This window comes from Schistocerca gregaria, chromosome 5, assembly GCF_023897955.1.
Source record: "Schistocerca gregaria isolate iqSchGreg1 chromosome 5, iqSchGreg1.2, whole genome shotgun sequence".
NCBI lineage: Eukaryota > Metazoa > Arthropoda > Insecta > Orthoptera > Acrididae > Schistocerca > Schistocerca gregaria.
Window position 1 is genome coordinate 519,079,812 of NC_064924.1, and position 21,675 is coordinate 519,101,486.

The following is a 21,675-nucleotide window of genomic DNA, read 5'->3' on the forward strand; positions in this document are numbered from 1 at the left end:
TTTCAGGGCACGATGATAGATAATCAAAGTCCTGAGGAAGGATGTGCTTCAGCTGTTCCAGTCTGGGCTGGTATTTGATGATGAGGGGGGGAACTTCTTTGTATCTGATTCTTGGGGATGGTAGGAAGACAGAGGCTGTGTCGGGATACGGTACAGAAAATCTGTTTGCGGCCTAGGTCTGGGGATTAGTGTCTGTAAGTGAAGGCCTGTTTTAGAACTTCAGCGTACTGGACAAGGGGGTTCTTGTCACTGCAGACACACTGGTGGATGGACTGTATGGGAGGGATATTTGGTGTGGAAGAAATGCAGGTACTGTTGGTTGGTTTAATATGAACCGTGGTGTGGATGGAGTTGTCAGAGAGGACATCAGTTTTGAGGAAGATGGCACATGGGGTTGAGGAGGACCAAGTGAAGGGGATGGGAGAGAAGGTGTTGAGGTTATGAAGAAATGAAGATATGGTGTCCATCCAACCTCCTAACGTCCTAGTCCATCCCTACGCCACTACCAATCCCAACCCCTTGTCACAGGGATCATATTCCTGTGAAAGATCAAACTGTAAGACTTGCCAATCCATTCCCACCCCTACCCCAGTACTTCGTATTCCAGTCCTGTCACAGGACTATCCTACCCCATAATGGGCAGGCCATTTGTGAAAGCAGTCACATTGTATATCAGCTCTGCTGCCATCATGGTTCAGGTTGTTTATAATGGTATAACTACCACCTAGCTGTCCACCAATATGAATGGTTACAGCGGAATGTGGCTGGGAGCAAAGTGAACCACACTGCAGCACTACAAGAAGCTGCCTACATCATACTTGATTTCAATGACTTCTTCACAACACGGACCATCTGGATCCTCCCTCCACCACCAGTTTTTCTGGATTGTACAGACAGGAAGTATCCTTACAACACATTCTCTGCTCATGAAATCATTCTAGCCTCAACCTATGGTAACCTACTCTCCCAACATTCTCCGTCCAACAGTTTTCCACTGTCTCTGTCCTCTCACCTCCTCACAATTCATCTATCCTAACCCTCATTGTGCGCTGCTCTCCGCCAGCTTATCCACTGGCCTTTTCTCCTTCTCTGCTCTTCTCCTTCTCTGCTCTTCCCCTTTCTGCTCCCCTTTTTCCCCCTCCTCTCCCTCTCCCTCTCCCACAGTCTCCCAACGCTGCGCCTTTCAGCCCTGTCCTGCCACCTCCAGTCCATGTGTGTGCTCTGCCAGGCAGCACTGATTTCTCTTCCCCCATCCATACCCTGTTTCCCTCCCCCTTCCACACCACACACCGAATTGTTGCTCCCATTCAGCACATTTCTGTTGCTCTCTGGCCGGAGGTAACGGTCACATTTGTGTGAGGAGTGCTTGCTTGCATAAATGTGTGTGTGTTTCTCTTTTCTGAAGAAGGCTTTGGCCAAAAGTTTATATGCAACAGTCTTCTCATTGCGCATGTCTACAACTCAATGTATCATCTTTACAGTAAGCAGCAATCTATCCTTTTCTGATATTGTTGATATTCCAACCTTGACTTTCCATTGTTCGAATTACAAAATCATCGAATCTTTTATTTCTTCCTAATGAATTTTAATTCCATTTATAGACTGAACAACATCAGGTACAGGCTATGACTGTATTTCACTGCCTTCTCAACTACCACTTCCCTTTCATGTTCTTTCACTTTTATACACACAGTCTGATTGTTATACGAGATGTATACAGCTTTTCACTTTCTAGGTTTTGTGCCCGCTACCTTCATAATTTCAAAGAGTGGATACCAGTATACATTGCCAAACACTTTCTCAAAATCTACAAATGCTATAACTGTAAGTTTTCTTATCTACAAGCTACCTTCTAAGGTAAGTTATAGGGACAGCGTTGTCTTAAATATTTCTGCGTATCTCTGGAACCCAAAATGACCTGACCTGGCGTCAGCTTCGGCCAGTTTTCCCATTCCTATGTAAATTATTTTAGCCAGTATTTTGGGATCACAGCTTAATCTGATTATTCTGTAATATTCACATCTGTCATCCTGCCTTCTTTGGAATTGGAATTACCCTATTTGTTTGAATATAGGCTACACTACCATATTTGTTTGAATATAGGCTGCACGTTTTTTTCCTAAATGTTGTTTTGTACTCAAACTTGTCATACTGCCAGGAGTAGTCCTTCATTATCAAGTAATTGAAGAAGCGGAGGGGAAAGAGAAAGACTGAGATCCTGAGGACCACAAGGGCCTAAAGCACACCATTATCAACTTTTTGATTGTATCATGTGTGCATGCTTCCAATATCTATGAATCTTACAGAGAACTAGCTTTGTCTATACTGTTGGCCCACCAATTTCACTGGTATTCACTTCCATATGGGTCCAAAGCACAAAGCATAATACTGTTGCTCTGCACTGCTCAATTATTATGTAGGATTGCCAACATAGTTTAGTGTTTCCATCATCTACATAGTTGTAGTACTTATTAATCAGAGGCATACTGGTAGCTTTACCTGAACCTCAAGCAACAGAATGTTCTTCATGAAAATGATTATCATGAGGACCACGAAGTGTTAGAACAAGTCAGAATTGTGTGTGTGGTACATTTCATATCTGTTCTTCATATTCTGACTCCAGTTTCTCATTCATTACAAACGTTACTATTGTCAAAACACACATTGTCACCAGCCTATATATGGAAATATTGTGAATTAACATTGATAATAAATATAATTCTTACCATTGATTATTTTTTCATAGTTAATATAGAAAGTTGACACTAAGTTAAAAAAAAGTCAGACCTATGAGACCGTTATTATGTCAATAAGTATGATTTTCACAGACATCTGTTTTTCTCAGAACTTTGTGGCTGTGATACATTTGTTTGCGTGGCCATCTTCCGCAGCAGCAAATGTGCAGTCAGATCAAGACAGATAACCTGTAGTAACAGATTCGTGTCTGTGCTTTGGGTCCTTAAGGTCCTCAGTGCCTTGATTCTTTTTCTGCTTGAACTTCATACTGAAACTTGTCCTATTGGTGATGAGTCACCCTCAGTTATGGAGGAGTTGAAGATGGGGAGGGAGAAAGATGCAACTAAGTATTTCTAACTGAACTTGCTCATAAATTTAGTCGTGCAACCTATGTTCAAGATTTACTTTTTACTTTGAGGGTAATTTCAAAAGTCCTGCACACTGCAAATGTGTGACCATTACAGTGGCGTGATCAAGTTGAAATTCAAGTCAGTTGTCAGTGAGCCTTTAGTTGTGATAGTATAGTTCACATGACTACGTCATGGGTTTCAAAATGGAAGCTTAAACCAAGTTAGGTTGGATTACAGCATCCCTACGTCAGAATTGAATCTCTATGTGGAAAGAAGTCAATGGAAATTTACAATGCTTTGCGATACGTGTGTGGGTTTTGCTTTGTTTTGTTTTAGTGTGCAAAAACAACTAGGGTCATATGTGCACATGTCAGAAATGTAGAACACGAAGAAAAAAAAAGATTTAGAAAAGACTACATGTTAAGCTTAATCGATGGAAGGACAGACAGCTAAAAACAGGTACTTGGAGAACGGTCCACAAAATATGCCCTAGAGAAACAGAGGTCTTGAACTAAAGATTAAATGTCATTTGCATTATTGCTATGACAGCCAAAAAGCAGAATGTGGTCAGTAGCCCACACATCATTCGCTAAAATTGCCAATAGCTCAAATGGCAAACAAAAATGAGAACATAAGTGGTTTTAAAAAAAAAAAGGGCATTCCATCAGGAAATGGCGAACTGTCAGAGGCTGAAGGCAATCAGCAGAAAGAGGTGGGGGAAAACCACTTTACAAATGGCGATAGCTAAAAAGACAGTGTCCAATACACAACCTATCTAAAATGATCTCCTAGTGGTGAGAGGGCCGAGAGGAGGTTTTCCAAGCTGCTGGGAGAGGCTTAATTCCACAGAGCTTGTTCCCACGAAGGGAGGACCAGTGCTGATATCAAAGTGACACCACCTGCTGACAGAAGGAAACACAGAGATCATCAGAGGGAATGGAAGAACTATTGGGCCGATGTATGAGGGCGGCAGCCTCGACAGCAGTGTCAGCAGCCTTGTTTCTCATCAGACTGACCTGACCAGGAACCCACATAAACATCACAGTGGCTCCATCAAGAGTGTGCAAATGACAGCTTTCCTGGACTCACTGCACTAAGGGATGGACTGTGTACAACACACAGAGGCTCTAAGGGCACTGAGAGAGCCGGAGCAGATGACGCAATGGAAAAGCCTGTGTCACCGGATGTACCGCGTGGCCTGATACAGGGCGAAGAGCTCTTCTGTAAATACTGAGCAGTGTTTCAGAAGCTAACGTCGCACATCATCAGTGCCAATGATGACGGCACACCTGACACCACAGTCAGTCTGAGGGCTATCAGTGTACACAAAGGTACTATTTTGAAGTTTTGTGCGCAGGTCATGAAACTTACAGCGATAGAGCAAGGTTTGAGTAGTGTCTTTACGAAGTGAATGAAGGCCGAGGTGAACACAGGCCACTGCATAAAGCCAAGGTGATAAAGGGTTCACTCCCATTGGGAAAGTGGCAGGTAATGTGAGATTAAGCTGCTGGATCAAGAGCTGAAAGTGAATTCCATGATTTAATGGAGAAGAGGGATGCCCCCTCTTACTGACAATCAAAGGAGTCCTCGAAGAAGGTGGCGTATGATGAGTGGACAGGCATGGCAGACAAATGGCACGTGTATCTGCTGAGGAGAAAGTCACGGTGGTATGACAGCAGTAGTTCGACAGCTTCGACATACAGACTCTCAACGGGGCTAGGGCACAAGGCACCAGTGGCCAAACGGATGCCACGATGGTGGATAATATTACGACAGTGAAAGAGGGATGGACGTACAGATGCATAAACAAAACACCCATAGTCTAGTTTCGAACAGACAACGGACTGATAAAAACGGAGGAGGGTGGTCCGATAAGCTCCCTAGGAAGTACCACTGGGGACACACAGGACATTGAGGAACCACATATAGCAAGCAGCCAAGTAAGACCTGTGGGAAGACTAAGACAGTTTTCTATCGAGTATGAGCTCCATGAATTTCACACTTTCAATGAACAGAAGAGCAACAGGCCCACAATGTTAGAATGGTGGAAGATACCAATTGTGCTGCCAGAAATTCATACAAATGAATTTTCAGTGGGAAAGCGAAAGCCACTGCAGATACTCCATGAGTCAAGATAATCAAGGCATCACTGAAAACACGCCTCAAGGAGACAAGTTTGTGGAGAACTTCAATAGATATCAAAATCATCAATGAAAAGTGAGCTGGAGATGCCCAGTGGAAGACAGGTCATTATAGGGTTAATGGGGACAGCAAAGAGGACAATTCTCAGGATGGAACCCTGAGGCACACCGTTTTCCTGGATAAAGGTGTCCGACAAGCCAGAACCCACATGAGCCTTGAAAACTTCATCTTTTAAAAATTCCTGCAGGAAACGGGCACAAGGCCACAGAAGCCCCACTTGTATAGAATAGCGAGGATACCAGTCCTCCAGCAGGTGTCGGAGACTTCCTCCATACCGAAAAACATGGCCGCACTCGGGTATTTCCACAGAAAACCATTCATGACATGGATTGACAACATGATGAGATGGTCAACCACAGAGCAGTGTGCTCGAAATTCACAATGGGCAGTGGTTATTAAATTGCAAGAATCAAGCCACCATACCAGGTGGGCATGAATCATATATTCCATCACCTTGCAAAAACAGCTGGTGAGGGAAATGGAGTGATAACTTGAAGCAAGGTGCTTGTTCTTGCCAGACTTAGGTACAGGTATGACAATGGCTTCACGCCAGCATCTGGGAAACGTGTCCTCTGCTCAGATGCGACTGTATGTACAAAGGAGAAAGTGCTTGCCGCAAAAGAAAGGTTCTGCAACATCTTAATGTGATCATCATCCAGCTTTGGGCACAGGAGCAGGCTGAAGTGAGAGCATGCTCTAGCTGCCTCATAGTAAAGGCAGCATCACAGCACACACTATTCTGAGAAGAGAAAGGTATTGCCTGAGCCTCCTCCACTCGTTTCCAATGGAGGAAGGCAGGATGATAGTGGGAGGAGCTAGAAATCTTCACAAAATAGTGGCCCAAGGTACTGGAGGTAGCAGAAGGGTCCACTATGACATCATCTGCTATGGTCAGACCGGACATTGGGGAATGGGCCTGTCCCAGAGAGCCATCGAAGGTTGACCCACAGAATGGAAGAGGGAGTGGAACTGCTAAAAGAAATAGTAAAGGAAATGCAGCTAGCTTTTCTGCTATCCTGAAGAATGCAAGGACAATGTGCATGCAACTGTCAGTAACAAATGCAGTTTGCCATTGTAGTATGACGGTTGAAAATGTGGAGAACATGTCTCCGCGTACAAATTGCGTTGCGGCAAACCTCAGTCCACCAAGGGACCAGGACACGGTGCAGTAAAGAGGAAGTGCGAGGAATGGAACATTGTGCTGCAGTAAGGATAACATTTGTAAGATATCCTATCTGGTCATCGCAACTGGGAAAATGTTGTTCATCAAAGGTCGCCAGGGAGGAGTAAAGCCTCCAGTTGGCCTTAGAAAGCTGCCATTTGGGCATGCACATAGGTTGAGTAGGAGTCAGCAATCGGATAGCATGCAGGAAATGGTCACTTGAGTACATGTCAGAGACAACAAACCACTTGACAGAATGGGTAAGATGGGCATTGCAGAAGAAGCGGTCCAAATGGGAAAATGTGTGAACGGGTGCTCCTGTGTTAAGGCAGATGAGGTTAAGTTGATTGAGAAGGTCAGCTAATACCGCACCTCTCTGACAGGTTCTGGGAAAACTGCAAAGGGGTTGGTGCACATTAAAGTCACCAAGGGCAGAGTGGGGGTGAGGGAGTTGCCCAATAAGCTGGAGAAAGTCTGTCCTGGTGACATCAAGTGAAGGAGGGATGTGAACAGTATAAAGGGAAACTGTCAAGTGAGGAAGAAAAATGTGGACTGCAACAGCTAGAAGCCAGGTAGTCAGGCAGATGGACTTACTATGATCATCATCCTGGATGAGCAGCACGACTCCCCTCGAGTTGGGATGCCATCCATGGGGGGAAGGTCAAAGTGGGCTGGGAAGAAATGTGAGAGTTCAAAGTGGTAATGAAGACACAATTTTGTTTCCTGGAAGCAAAGAACAAGCAGACGCTGTCATTCTAAGAGCAGCCGTAAGTCCGCTTTGTTGAACTGAGGGTTGTGAACATTCCATTGGAGGAGAGTCATGACAAGGAAAGGGGAGGAGAGAAAAAATGAAGGGGTGTCATCTCGGTGGCTGCCAAGTGCCAGCCTCCAAAAACTACAGGGCACAGAGGCTGCAGGATCCTGCTCCACGAGGTCTACAGAGGTGTCAGCATTCTCCTTCTGTCGTCCTGCAGAGACCAGGACGGAAAAATGGTTGGCAGTGTGCACCAGCGACACAGAGGTTGGTCAGGCGGGGGTATCATTTGATGACACTGTTGAGGAGACTCTCCAAGTCGGCAAAGCAGAAGAGCGTTTGCTTTTGTTTGACTTCTTGGAGCCTTTCCAGTTGGCAGGGTAAGACTCAGATGTTTGTTGGCTGGAGGGACACAGGAAGTCTTCGCGGGAGTATTCCTTCTTTCCTTTCCGGCCTGCCAATTGTGTAGCAGGAGGCTTTACCTTTGAGGCGAAAGTTTGGTGGCTTGTTGCAGAGCTGGAGGAGAGGACAGCGATGCTATCATGACACTGGGTGATTTCACAACCACAGTGCTGAATTTGAGACCGCATGTCTGCTTGGCCACATCCTTCGTGGAGCAAGATGTAGCAAGAACAGTACTGTAAGTGGAGGATGGTAGAATGCAGGGTTTCTGACTAGCCAACAACTTGCGAGCATCCGGGTAAGGTACTTTTCCCTTCAACTGGATCTCCTGAACAGCCCACAATTTCAGGAGGAGGCAGCATAGTCGCCTCCCTGCAGGGAGGAGGAGGTGGACAATCATCTTCGTAAGCATCCCTAACACAGGTTACACATTTGGTCGGGTGTTGACAGGTCATTGGTAGCAGCACATTGGGTTCGGAATGTATGGTCAGACTGTGATAACTTCATTACCCGCTTTGATCTTTGACAGAAGCAACACACTATCAAAAGTGAGAGAAAGAGTGTGTGTGGCCACTATGGGTGAATCTACCTTTTTCATCACCTGATGGACTGCAATGACACCCTGATCAGAGAGATATGTTTGGATTTCTGCCTCGGTCAGACCATTGAGCAGCCTAATGTAAATAACAACACAGAAATAATTTAGCGTTCGATGGGCCTTGACACCAATGATAGCCATGGAGGATTGAGACTGCAAGCAGTTGTTGTGTTTTAGAATCAGACGTAGTCTCCATAAGCAAAGCACCATTGTGTAAACAAGAGCAGGATTTCACAGGAGCACCAATTGTGTCAACATCTTTCTGAATAATAAACGGATTTACCATAGCAAAGGACTGACCATCTTCAGTAAGTGAAACCATGATGAATTGTGGTGCAACTGGAAGGGTCTTTGAATTGCTAGCCTCATTCCGTTTATGTTTAGTAGATGTTGACTGTGAAGAAGATGATCGGCTCATTGTGATAAAATACCCCACGATTGCCAGCATCTCTGATGGTGTGCTCCTTCCAACGGGGGGCCCCCTCAAAAGAGGGCACACCCACCTTAGGTGACTGTTCACACCTCAGGTCAGACCTCCTGAATGCTTGACAGAAGGACCATTAAGAAATTTGGGAAGCTCAGGCAATCACACCTCCCCGGCCCTCACCTGCACCAGGTGGTACGTGCAAACCCTACCTATCAACCTGGGCCTGGCATTACCCATTTACTTGCTACATGTCATGCACATGGGTGAAATGTGTGGGGATAGAGTAGTGGATCATAGCACAGTATCAATGTGATCTGTCTGTTTCTGTGAGAGTTGTGTAAGCACTGACGACAAACAAGAAATGGAGGCCATCAACTGCAAGACACTACACCTCTCAGGTTATTGTTATGACAATTTGAGTTAGGATTGAAAATGTGAGGAAATAGCATATGAGGCCAGAATGTCTGTCACTTCATTTTACAGAATAACAAACATTAAACATGAGAAAAGTTGGCGACAGATGGGTTCTTGCATGATCTGGGTGAAGAGCAGAAAGCAGGTCACAAAAGAACCGGAGAAGAATTGCTTCCATGTTGTCAGACAGAAGGAGGACAGTTTCTGAAAAGGATTGTTGTACTTCATGAAATTTAGATCCAAGATTTTGAGGCAGAATTGAAATTTCAGTCATCACAATGGAAAGGTTCAGATTCACCGTGCCCAAAAAAATGCTGCCACCAACACTCAAAAGATGAAATTTATGATGTTCTTTGCGTATGACATGAACAATGTCATACATACAAACAGAGTACCAGGTGACATCTGTAACAGTTGCATACACTACAAGCTGTTTCTGCAAAAATTTTTGCACCCGAAAATTCATCAAAGAAGGCCTGACATGATTGCAGCTGGATTCCTCATTTTGCACAACGATGCAAGATCGAATATTGTGTTGGTTGTGAGAGAAACACTTGACAAATATCGATGTTGTATACTTTCCCCCACATGCTATACAGGCCTCGTATGAGCACACAGGACTTTGATTTGTTTACCAAATTGAAGGAACAACTCTGTGGAAAATGTTTTGATACAATTGATGAAGCTTCCAGTGAGGTGTCTCAAGTAATCAGACAGCTCAATAATGAAGGTGCCCAATACAGAAGTTGTCTTCATGTTGGGAAGCTGTCACAAGCAAGAAGCAAGAAGGGAAATGATACTAAAGGCCTGTAAACATATTTTGTAGGATAAATTACATTCTTCAATTCTGTCTTACAGTGTGCAGAAATTTTGAAATGAGCCTCATATAATCTCACATCAACCATTCTCGTATGACATATATTCACTTAAATATGGTATTACATTCTTCTTTAAGTTTGAGGGTATTTTTCCTGACTTATACATCTTGCACACCAGTTGGAACAATTTTGTTATGGCTGGCTTTCCCAAATATCATCAATATTCTGAGGGATTGTGAACTTCTCCAGGGTTAGATTCTACAGTGTTCTGTCACATTCTTCTCATAGTATCATATCTCCCACCTCACCTTCATTTACATCCTCTTTCCTTTTCGTAATGTTGTCTTCAAGAGTGTTGCCTCTCTGAAGTCCTTCAACATGTTTCTTTCATCTTTCAGCCTTCCCTTCTTTACTCATTAATTGCTTGCCATCTGAGCTCTTGGTATTAATACAGGTGCTTCTCTTTTTTCGGAAAGTTTATGTAACTATCCTGTAAGTAGCATCTACCTAGTCATACCAACATCAAAAGCTGTGCAATGCTTGCAGCAGAGCAGGTATGTGACATGGCTGCTTTATAGGCAGTCTGGCCTCTGATGGGGTAGCATAAGCCTGTGACAGGACTGGAATAGGAAGTGCCGTGAGCAGGAAAATCTTGCAACCGTGTCTTTCACATGGATATGATCCACGTGACAAGGGATGGCTTTTCAACATGCCACTTTCCCCTAAACTCCCAACCAATACTCCTCAAAATCCAGAGCTGGAACAATCCCTGAACACTGTTGTTAACATTTCCATCAAAATCCTCAACCCCCACAGAAGTTCCAGTCTTAGCCAAACAATTCAGCTTCAGTCCTACACCCAAATTTAACCAAGTTGCCTCATCAAATATCTACTCTCCTCCCAATCCCTGCAATTAAACACTTGTTTGCCACTAACCCCTCCAACCAAAGCCAACCTAATTCCAACTTTGAACCCTGCCTCTCCCAGTTCATACCACCATTCAACCTCGATCCACCCCCTCTCCCACCTAACCACTTCCTGATCACCGTCCAAGAATTCCTTACCTCAAACTTGGCCTCACATCCTTCCTCAGGTTGCTTCTCAGAATACCAACCCATCAGTAGAAGAAAGGACAGTCATATACTGGCTCAGCAATTCTACTTGCAGGCAAAGGTTCCACCACTGTTGTTACGAATCGCAGTGACTACCTAGCGGAAAGCCTCTGACAATGATCTGACTCCTCCACCTATAAACTCTGTCACACTGATCCCATCCCAGAAGTCCAATATAATCTCTGATCCCTGCTTGAAGTCTTAGGCTCATCCCAGAACCACTTATCTGGATCCATTACCCTCCTCACCCCCTATGACACATCAAACACCAATCTTCTACATGCTCCCTAAAACCCACAAAAACAACAATCCAGAATCTGGTTACTGTGCTCCCACTGACAATAATTTAAAATCCCACTAACCAACACCTCTAACCAATTGCGTGAACTTTATGCTTTCACATCAAAGATACCAACCACTTCCTTCACTGACTCTCCATGATCCCAACCCCTTTAATTTCTGAGTCCCTTTTCGTCAATGTTGATGCCACTACCCTACACACCAACATCCCTCATGCCCATAGTATTGCTGCTATTGAATACTACCTCTCCCAACATCCTACAGACTCCAAACCCACTACCTCATTCATTATACACTTTACTAACATTATCCTAATTCATCAATTTACTTTTGCTTTGAAGGGAAGGTATTTGTTTGTATACATACAAATCTGCAGCACAGTCATGGGCACCCACATTCCATCTTCCAGTTTGTTTATGAGCCATCTAGATGAAAGCTTCCTAGTCTTCTAAAACACCATTCCTCTGGTCTGGTTCAGGTACACTGATGATATCTTTATGATCTGAACTCAGGGCCAAGACACCCTACCCCCGTTCCTTCACAATCTCAACACCTTCTCTCTCATCAGTTCCACCTGGTTCTGCACAACACAGCGAGCCACTTCTTGGACATTGACCACCTTATCTCTGATGGTCCCGTCCACACCTCTGTTCACATTAAACCCATCAACAGTACCTGCATTTTGATGGCTGCCATGCCTTTCGCAACAAAAATCCCTTCCATACAGCCTGGACACAAAAATGGCATATCCGCAGTGTCAAGAACACCCACACCCAGTATGCTGAAAGTCTAATAGAGACCTTCACAGGCAGGCTCTGTCCCTCAGACCTAATCCACAAACAGATTTCCAATGCCATATTCCCACACATTCTCAATACTCCCACCACCCCAAAAGAACCAGCTACAAAGGAGTGCCCCCTTCGTCACCCAATACCACCCCAAAAGTTTTGGAACAATTGTACCACATCTTTCATCAGGGCTTCGATTAGCTACCATCATACCCTGAAATGAAACACATCCTACCCAAGATCTTTCCCAGCCCCCCCCCCCCCCCCCCCCCCCAGTGGTATTCCATCACTTACCCAACAGCCATAACATCTTAGTCCATTCCTCAGTCACTCTCAAGACCACGCCACCCCCCTTGTCCCACGAGTCATAACCCTGTGGAAAGCCCAGGTAAAAGGCCTGCAGGATTCATCCATTCAGCACTTCCTACTCCAGTCCTGTCTCACGCTTATCTTACCCTATCAGAGGCTGGACTACCTGTAAAAGTAGCCATGTCATATACCAGCTCTGCTGCAAGCATTGAACAATACTGAACATTTACATGAACAGCAGCACAAATGACATCACAGGATTGCATTAGAGAAATACTGAAAAACATAAAGCGAGAGATGTTTGAATATAGACATTAATTTTCCTATGAAATCCTATTTACAAAGTTTCAAGAAGCAGAATTTATGAAGAATATAGAGATAGTCCTTATATATAATTATCCCATAGGGTCTAATTTTAGTGTACACTGAGGTATTTACTCAGTCATTATTATTGAGCTGAACATGCAATTGGAACAGGAAGATAACATGTGGTGCCCCATTAAGTACCCTATGCCATGCATTTTACAGTGGTTTGCAGATCATGCACATTGGTAAAGATGTGTATAGACACATTTCAAAAGATAAATCTGCTACCAATAATTCGCCCATATAATGTGTAAAAGTGGTCACTTAAAGAATGTTATTGCTAAAACCAAAGTATATACATGTCTCTGTGCAGAATGTCCAGTGAGTGCAGTCAACGGTATTAGTGATAAAACATGGGCAAGCAAAGTGCAGTCATTCATCATGTTTTACCATCAAAGTCCACTGCCTTTACTAGGTACACAGAATTGTCCCTTTTGATTTCTTGGCTACTAAAAGGTGTACAACTTTGCTCCTACCGTTTTTTTTTTCCCAACATTTGAGACTTTAATGAGACAAATTAGTTAAACATGTATCATTCAAAGTATTTTCCATCGCTGGCTACTACTTTCTCCCCTCTTTCAGCTAGCGTACGAAGCCCCCATCAATAAAATTGTTCATCTTTTGAAGCGATCCACAAATCGATCCAATTTGTGACTTCTTCATGAGATCAGAAGTGTTGGTCAGCCAGGCCATTGATCTAAACAAGTGACAGTCAGAGGCAGTAATGTCTAGAGCAGTGCTTCCCAACCTTTTCAGCTGGCGGACACCTTCTACAGTCAAAAATACATTGCGGACCCCTAGTCAGCAAGAGCATAGTAACTTTAAATTTCAGAGCGAAACCCATGGGAACTGAAAGCTTCTTAATGTAAGTGCCATGTTCCCAATGACCCCCCCCCCCCCCCCCCCCGAAGTATCAACAGTCTTTGGAGCTTCTTGTGATTGTTCTTCCTTTGGTCGTCCTCCCTCCTCATTCATTTGAACTGGAAACTTCCCTTGTTGTGAAGGCGATGGAGAAACCACACCCTTCTTCAATGATCCCGACTTCAGCCACGGATCCATGTTAGAAGTAATAAACTGGTCAAAAGTTGACTTATGAAATAGGTAGTGCACTGACAAAGCAAGTTTAACATTTAATGATGCCTGGGGCCGCATACGTGCCAGCGAGCGCTGTGATTGGTCAACAGAGATCGCTCCGCGCATGCGTAAAAGGTTTCAGCGCATCTAGCACCATGAGCCGGGGCACAAATGACCTCCATATTGTTGCGAAACAGTCGATCAGAGAAGCCGCATTCTCCAGCACTAAACTGTGTATGAGTTCTCACTTAGTAACAGCAAAGGCTTCTTGGGAATACGACCCGAAGTCAAAGTACCCATGTTCTTCACAAGAAAGAAATAGTGACGAATTTGATTTTCACGTTTTTATTCAGTAATTGTACTCATTATTTTAGACAATTTGGTGGAAGGTGGCCGTGGACCACCTAGAAAGAGCCGGCGGACTCCTAAGGGGTCCGCGGACCACACGTTGGGAAGCTCTGGTCTAGAGAATACGGCAGGTGGAGTAGGACTTCCCATTTTAATGTTTCCAAGTACGTTTTGACCTCATTTGCAATGTGGGGTCGAGCACTTACATGCTGCAAAATCACTTTATAGCGCCTCTTGCTGTATTGCAGCCATTTATCTTTTAATACTCTCCTCAAACACATTAACTGTGTTCGATAACGAACACCTGTGGTTGTTTCACTTGGTTTTAACGCTTCATAGAACACGATGCCGAGCTGGTCCCACCAAATGCAGGGCATGATCTTGGAGCCATGAATATTCAATTTGGCCATCGACATGGAAGCAATGCCAGGGTATCCCCATGATTTTTATGGTTAGGGTTATGATAATGAACCCATTTTTCGTCCCCAGTCACAATGCGATGCTGAAATCCCTTCTGTTTTTTCCTCTGAAGCAAGTGTTCGCAAACACTCAAATGCCATTCAATGTCTCTTGCTTTCAGTTCACACGAGATCCAAGTTCCTTCTTTCTGAATCATGCCCATAGCCTTGAGACATTTTGAAATGGCTTGCTGTGTCACTCCCACTAATCATGCTAATTCTTCTTGAGCTTGATACGAATCTTCACTTAGCAATGTCTCGATTCTGTATCTTCGAAAACATTCTCTCTTCCACCACTATGCCGGTCTATGACGTTAAAATCACCATTCTTGAAGTGTTGAAACCACTCACAAAACGTTCTTTCACTAATTAGCATCCTTACCATACGTACTTGAGAGCATTTGATGAGACTCAGCCACTGTTTTCATCATACTGAAACGAAGCAGTAACACCTCCCTCAAATGACAAGAATTAGGCTCGTAAACTGACATTTTCAATCAAGAACAACTTTATGATGCAGACACAAATCGAATAATGTTTGAATGAGGTTACGTTGACCGAGGTCCAAGCTAACCACCTGACGTCTGTGATCTGTTTCTTTCGACTGTTACTTACCGTTGCCGCCACCTATCAGCAAACAGCAGAAGCAAAGTTGTACACCTTGTATAATTTTTTCCAAATTTATTCACTACAATATTTACGAATGAAAATATTCAATGTCAATTTCATCAACTCATTTCAGCATAAGAGCAGCCAAAGAGAGCAGAACGCTACCAATTACTCATTGTATTTTAGCAGTTCTCATAGAGTGCTTGCAAGTGAAACTCTGTACCTCTACAGTTATAAATAATGATGGAAGAATATTAGATAATGATCCACTCAACTGATTAATTGGATACATCCTACATGAAGATACACTAAGTGGATTAGAACTTTCTTTCAACTCTGTCCTTTCTCAATTCCAAAATAAAATCTTCTCCTTCAGACCCAGAGCTCACTCAGATTTGGAGGGTGTGGAGGGGTGATGGGCAGAGGGGTGTGGGAGATGATACCCAAACCTAATGAGAATCATGATTAAAATGGTTTGTTTATTACGAAAGAGAAAAATATTGTAGTTTCCATTGAAGCAAATTGTGTATATAAATGGATGCAATATCAGAAAAGGGTAATTTCCAAGAATGATTGTCTATGAAAGTCACAGTGTACAAATGAAACATATTGAATGTGCGATCGTAAATCAATCATGCAACCCCAGTTGCGGGTGTTAAGATCAATTATTTGTAACCGTCACTTTTATCTGTTTTCCATCATTCCCTTACTTGCTCTAAATTACGTACCTCCACAAATTATTTGTGAATGGCTAGGTAAACCCAGACGATTTATGTCATTACTGAGTGGGATGTATGGTGTTCTTGAAGTTCCTTCGTCAAGATTCTCTCACATGGAAAAATCTAATTCCATGTTTATGCAGCGTAGAAAATTGTTCAACATTTTGTAGCAAATTTGGAGTACTACAAGACAAGGAAAGAAGGGACTGTGTAGCCTGTGGTGGTGCGAAGTGTGTAAAACTCTGTAAGAACAGTTTCAATGCTGAAATACCGTTACAATTTCATTGCGGACAGTGCGGAAAACGAACAAGTATCAGGAAGAATACATGGTTCAAGTTTTCCAAATTATCCATCCAGATCACCGTAATGGACTTTCACATGATGACAACACTGACATCGAGTACGATAAGTCGTCTCCTTTACAATTAAAGGTATTTTTGTAACACTCTTCCTTTGTCGTTGCTGTAGTGACCATCATAAACATACTCACAACGCCCGCCAGAGTCGCACGATCGATTTACCATCACACATTCAATATGTTTCGTTTGGACCCAGTGACTTCGATAGGCAATCATTCTTGGAAATTACCCACAAAAGTAACATTTCTAACTTTTTTAAGGACTTTTCACTTTTCTTATTGGGAGATGTCTGAGCAGGAAAAAAGGGTAGCCAAGAAATTCTACAAATACACCACAGGGAAAAAATCCCAATACCAAAAAGTAATTAATGCAAAGTAATTAAATTTCAGGAATACGTTTGTCTAGGTAACATATTTAAGTGATTAACATTCCAAAGATCCCAGGTTAATGCAAGTACAAGATAAGCCATTGCAAATGTGAAATGCTGACACTTTAATAACTGGGGTAACTTCCAGAACGTTGAATGCAAGCATGTAAACTTGCTTGCTTCGTGTTGTACAGATGCCAGACGTCAGTTTGTGGGATGGAGTTCTTCGCTTGTTGCACTTGTCTTTCAATACAGGGACAGTTAATGCTGGCTGTGGATGATGCTGGAGTGGTTGGATGATGATGATGTCCCACACGTGCTTGACTGCAGACAGATCTAGTGACTGAGCTGTTCACTGCAACATTGGATTACAGCATCACTATGTGAACAAACATTAGCCAGTTGGAAAACACTCCTTGGAATGCTTTTTGTGAATGGAAGTGCAACTGATCGAATCACCAGACTGACGTACAAATTTGCAGTCAGAGAGCATGGGACACTCATAAGAGTGCTCCTGCTGTCATACAAAAATCACAACCCAGAGCATAACTCCAGGTATAAGTCCAGTCCGCCTAACATGCAGACAGGATGGCTGCAGGGCCCCAACTGGGCTAGTCCTAACCAATAATGGCCATCACCAGCACCGTGGCAGAACCAGCTTTCATCAGAAAACACAACAGGCATCCTCCAATGAACCCTCGCTTGTCACCGCTGAAGTTGCAAATGGCAGTGGATTGGGGTCGGTGGAATGCATGCTACAATGTGTCTGGCTCGGAGCTGCCTTGAAGTAACTGATTTGTAACAGTTCATTGTGCCAACTGCTGCTCAAATTGCTGTTGCAGATGCTGTACGATGTGCCAGAGCCATATGGCACACACAATGGTCTTCCCTCTCGGTAGTGCCAAATGGCTGTGTGAATGGCATTCTTCTTCTGACCGTACATTCTCGTGACCACTACTCCCAGCAATCATATACAGAGGCTACATTCCTGCCAAATCTTTCTGCAGAATAGCATAAGGAACATCCATCTTTTGTAGCCCTATTACACGGCCTCTTTCACATTCAGTGAGGTTCTGACAATGGTGTCTTTGTCACCTTAAAAGCATTCTTGTCTAACATCTACTCTCCAAATCCAATCTCAAAGTCAACTATCACTTACAACTGTTATAACGTGTATTTAAAGCAAACCTGATTTGCATCGTCATAGTGGTGCTACTACCACCACCCTTATGAGATGGACTCAAAATTCTAACAGATATCATCTTCCAGGTGTAGAAACATGCCTACTAAGTTTCATTTTTGTCACCCAACTCCTCCTTGGTGCTGCGTTCTGCCCCACCCCCAATCCCGTCAGTGTATTAAGTCATTTTGCTTGAAAAACAAACAAATTCTGAAAGGTCTTCGAGGAGTGTTTTGATTACAAAAAAAAAAAGAAAACAAAAAAACTCTGACCAAGGAAAAATGGAATGATGGTAGAGTTTAACGTTTCGCTAATGGTGTGGTCACTGGAGAAAGAGAGATGAATAAAGCTACTTAACCAGCAGCAACAAACATCACCTAAAATACAGCATGCCAACGACCATTGCCACACTTAAGCTATGATAAAAGAGAAATAAATAATACTACATCTTTCAGACACAATATGGCACAAGAATGGTGAATCACAAACATATCTGTTACGACCACTAAACTGAAGAAATATATGTCAGCATTAATATTCACACTGGCAATAAGTTCACAAAAATTAAGAGCTAGCAATAATATATAATCATTTTATATTCTAGTTACATCCTCCTCTCTGTTTCATTTCATTCAGTGCAGGCTTACTTATTTGAATGTAGCATATGTTTCTGAACACATGAATATAAGTTTAACACAGAAAAAAAATATTTTTTTAATAGATATGAAGGAGGGGGGGGGGGGGGGTTGAAGATTGTTACTGGGCATGTATTGAGGCACGTGCAAAGTTTGAAGTAGTCACAGAACGCTACAATTATTGAGAAATGTAATTACTATGGATTCTAAATGTAGTTAAAACAAGGATATATTGATAGAATTAGCAGCTAGACACAGAACAATAAATAAATAAATTATTACACCATGAAAACTTTGACAGGCAGATTTATCGACATGAGTGGCTAATGTTACATACTGGACCCCCCACCCCATGCAACCTTCACTGTAGCAACACACTCATCTGTAACACAGCCCAGATTCTAGGTTGGGCTGGAAGGTGTCAATTCGTTTGCTTATTGGCGAAGCCAATGAATGTGAATGCTGAAAATCTGGTTGTGGTTTTAAACTGACTGGCAGCAAAGCATGTTTACATCTGCACCATAAAGGAAAATACAACAGGGGTCCAATACATAACTTTTACCCACACAACATCTTGTCATAGTCCTGCATTGGTTAAATACATTTTTTTTAAATATTATTAACATGTATTATTTCCCAATTTACCTTGAGTAGTACAACAAATTCCAACACCCTCCTAACAGGTCTTGGAAATGTCCGTGCATATGCCAAAGCAGCTTTAAAGAAAAGTGCATGGAACAGTCTGTCTCTCACATTGATTAAGGGATTCTGATTGTTGTTGTTTCGAGCTCTGTTGTTGTTGTTCCCATTTTCAGGATTTATATTCGCATCTGGAGCTGGTCCTGGATCTGGCCGCACTCCTTCTGCACCCACCAGCTCCTCTCGTGGCATTGCTTCAATTGGTATGAAATTTGCAAATAATTCTGAAAGAACCCATTGCCTTATGAACTCAGCTCTGCAAGAGAAATGTCATTTCAATGCTTACTGTATCTATAAATTATTAATGGATAATCTCTCGTTGAAGGTATTTAGGAACTTCCCAATACGATTCACATAACTTCTAATCCACAGAAACACCACTAATTTCAAATTTAAAACTGGAGTACTTCAAATACTGCTCAGATCCATGTGCAACAATATATTAATCATACATAGTCCCAGCATTTAAAAGAAATCTCCATTAACCTCCAAACATCCTCAGTGATAAAATGTATAAAAAAATAACCTCTTATGAGTTACACATTGACAGTTTCAGAATGGTTTCTTATTATTTTACATGAAGAACAACAGCTATATTGGAATAAGAAATTTGGAAACAAATTTCTATATTATTATTAATCCACCCACGAACACAAGCTAAACATGACCTTCAGTGAAAAAGTAAAGGTTTCCAAATCCTAACTACAGCTGCTGACGGTTCATGTATGTAGGACAGTCGGTAAATTAAATTAAATACAAAAACTGGCAAGAAATGGTCAATATCACAGAAGAAAAAACTATAGTGAATCCATGTACAGATTTTTCGGATGATAAAAGGCACAAAGCATCGAGACAAATACCAAGTTTATATGCATTCCTTTGAGGGTAAAACAACAAGAGAAGAGATGGCTTGTAGCAAGTACTAAAAAGAGATGACTTGTAGCAAGTACTAAAAAGAATACTAAGCTGGCTTTACATGCAAATCTTCTAAAGTCCTATAGTAGAGTTCACCATAAATTATCTAAAAGTTCTGTAAGGTAATCAAATTGTAGTACTTTATGCTTTGGAAATGTAATATCAAACACAAAGAGTTATATGATACCTATCATGATACTAACATTATTCATGTAATATTTAATGACAAAAAAATAAATTTTATTTATTCATATCAAATTAATCACTCTAAATCCTCCACTGTTGTAATACACTTCCAACATTACCAAAACTGAATAGAAGAAGCATGAACGAGGCATTTGAGTATGTTACTGGCAACACATAAGGAACTGAAATTTACTATCATTACAGAAGAATACGAAATTTAACAGATGAATGCGAAAAGTTCCAGTGTCAGATGTAGCACAAAGGTGAGAGCAAAGTATGACCTGTCAACGTGAGTGAGTGTTAGTAATATATCTGGAATCATGCGACAGACATATCTGGATCAGCACAACACTACCAGTTTATTTTCTCCAGTCTCGTACGGAAAAATAAGTTCACAGTTAACCTTCAACAATAATAAACGATATTAACGGCAGGGTACTAGGTTTATAATAAAAACAGTGCGAATGACTCCAGCCGAAAATACTGCGACAAGTATCGTTCGTGCACTGCTTTATTAGTCATTGCAACAGTTGACATCATTTAATTTTTAAGTGTTTGGGAAATTGGCAACAAATGTTACTATACCCACTACGCTCCGTACGGTGTCTGCTGTCCACTGATAAACAAATCCATTATTTTGCATAGCTGCTTTAGAATGCACTGTGAAATCCTCCGCAGACTTTGCTCTTGGTTACCGGGTCAATTTCAAATTACATGACGATTCCTACAATGTTTTTGGACAGATATGATGCTGGTTACATGGCTCACACACAACACTGTTACAACATTGGCAAACCTGAGCGTTATTCGGCATAGCGCTATTGTTATGTTATTAGCAGAACGGCATTATGTGTCGTCATTGTGTATTGTGATAGTTGCGGCTTCATTATGACATGTCAGTTGCAGGGAGCTTTTCAGAGAGTTTCAATTTATAGTTTCACATACACAATTTAACGAGTCTTTAAGATTTAGAAACTTCGACGACCGCATTTCGTATGAACGATTTTCATAAATTATCTTTGGCTCGAAGTCCTGCATTACACATTTCTAAACATCTGCGATGGTAGCTAACTTTCATAATATAGGACGTTATGTCATTTCTGTGCTGTAAAAACTGGATGTCTTGCCACACTAAGATTTTCGGCCTTGTGATACCCTGTTTACATCCCTGGTAAGACTGTCGGTTGAGTTCAGTAGGGCAGATGTGGTTCTCGTTATGTCAACTTATGAGTCGGTACACATCCGATTTGGATGGCAGAAACGTTATATTAATTTATCTCGAAAGCTGCATTTTATCTTTTTCAAAAATTATCACCCACGTTGAAAAACAACACGCATAATGTTTTTGTTTTTTTTTTGGGCTAGAAAACAGGAGCCACCACTGTCAG

General features: G+C 42.2%; 1 protein-coding gene across 12 annotated transcripts in view; it reads right to left on the reverse strand.

Moving 5' to 3' along the window:
* The window catches only part of LOC126272755 (membralin), a 486,429-nt gene extending 464,968 nt beyond the window's left edge, over positions 1-21,461 (reverse strand). For 2 of the 12 annotated variants that reach the window (XM_049975863.1, XM_049975861.1), the window contains exons 1-2: positions 20,873-21,248; positions 19,133-19,410 (exon numbers count right to left, since the gene is read on the reverse strand). In XM_049975863.1, the coding sequence (XP_049831820.1) occupies positions 19,133-19,410; positions 20,873-20,930 (336 nt within the window). In that variant the 5' untranslated portion in view covers positions 20,931-21,248. Of the gene's footprint in view, positions 1-19,132; positions 19,443-20,642; positions 20,788-20,872 lie in introns of those variants that run through there. The other 10 variants (XM_049975869.1, XM_049975862.1, XM_049975866.1 and 7 more) reach the window with 10 other exon arrangements.
* Between the last annotated feature and the right edge of the window lie 214 nt (positions 21,462-21,675).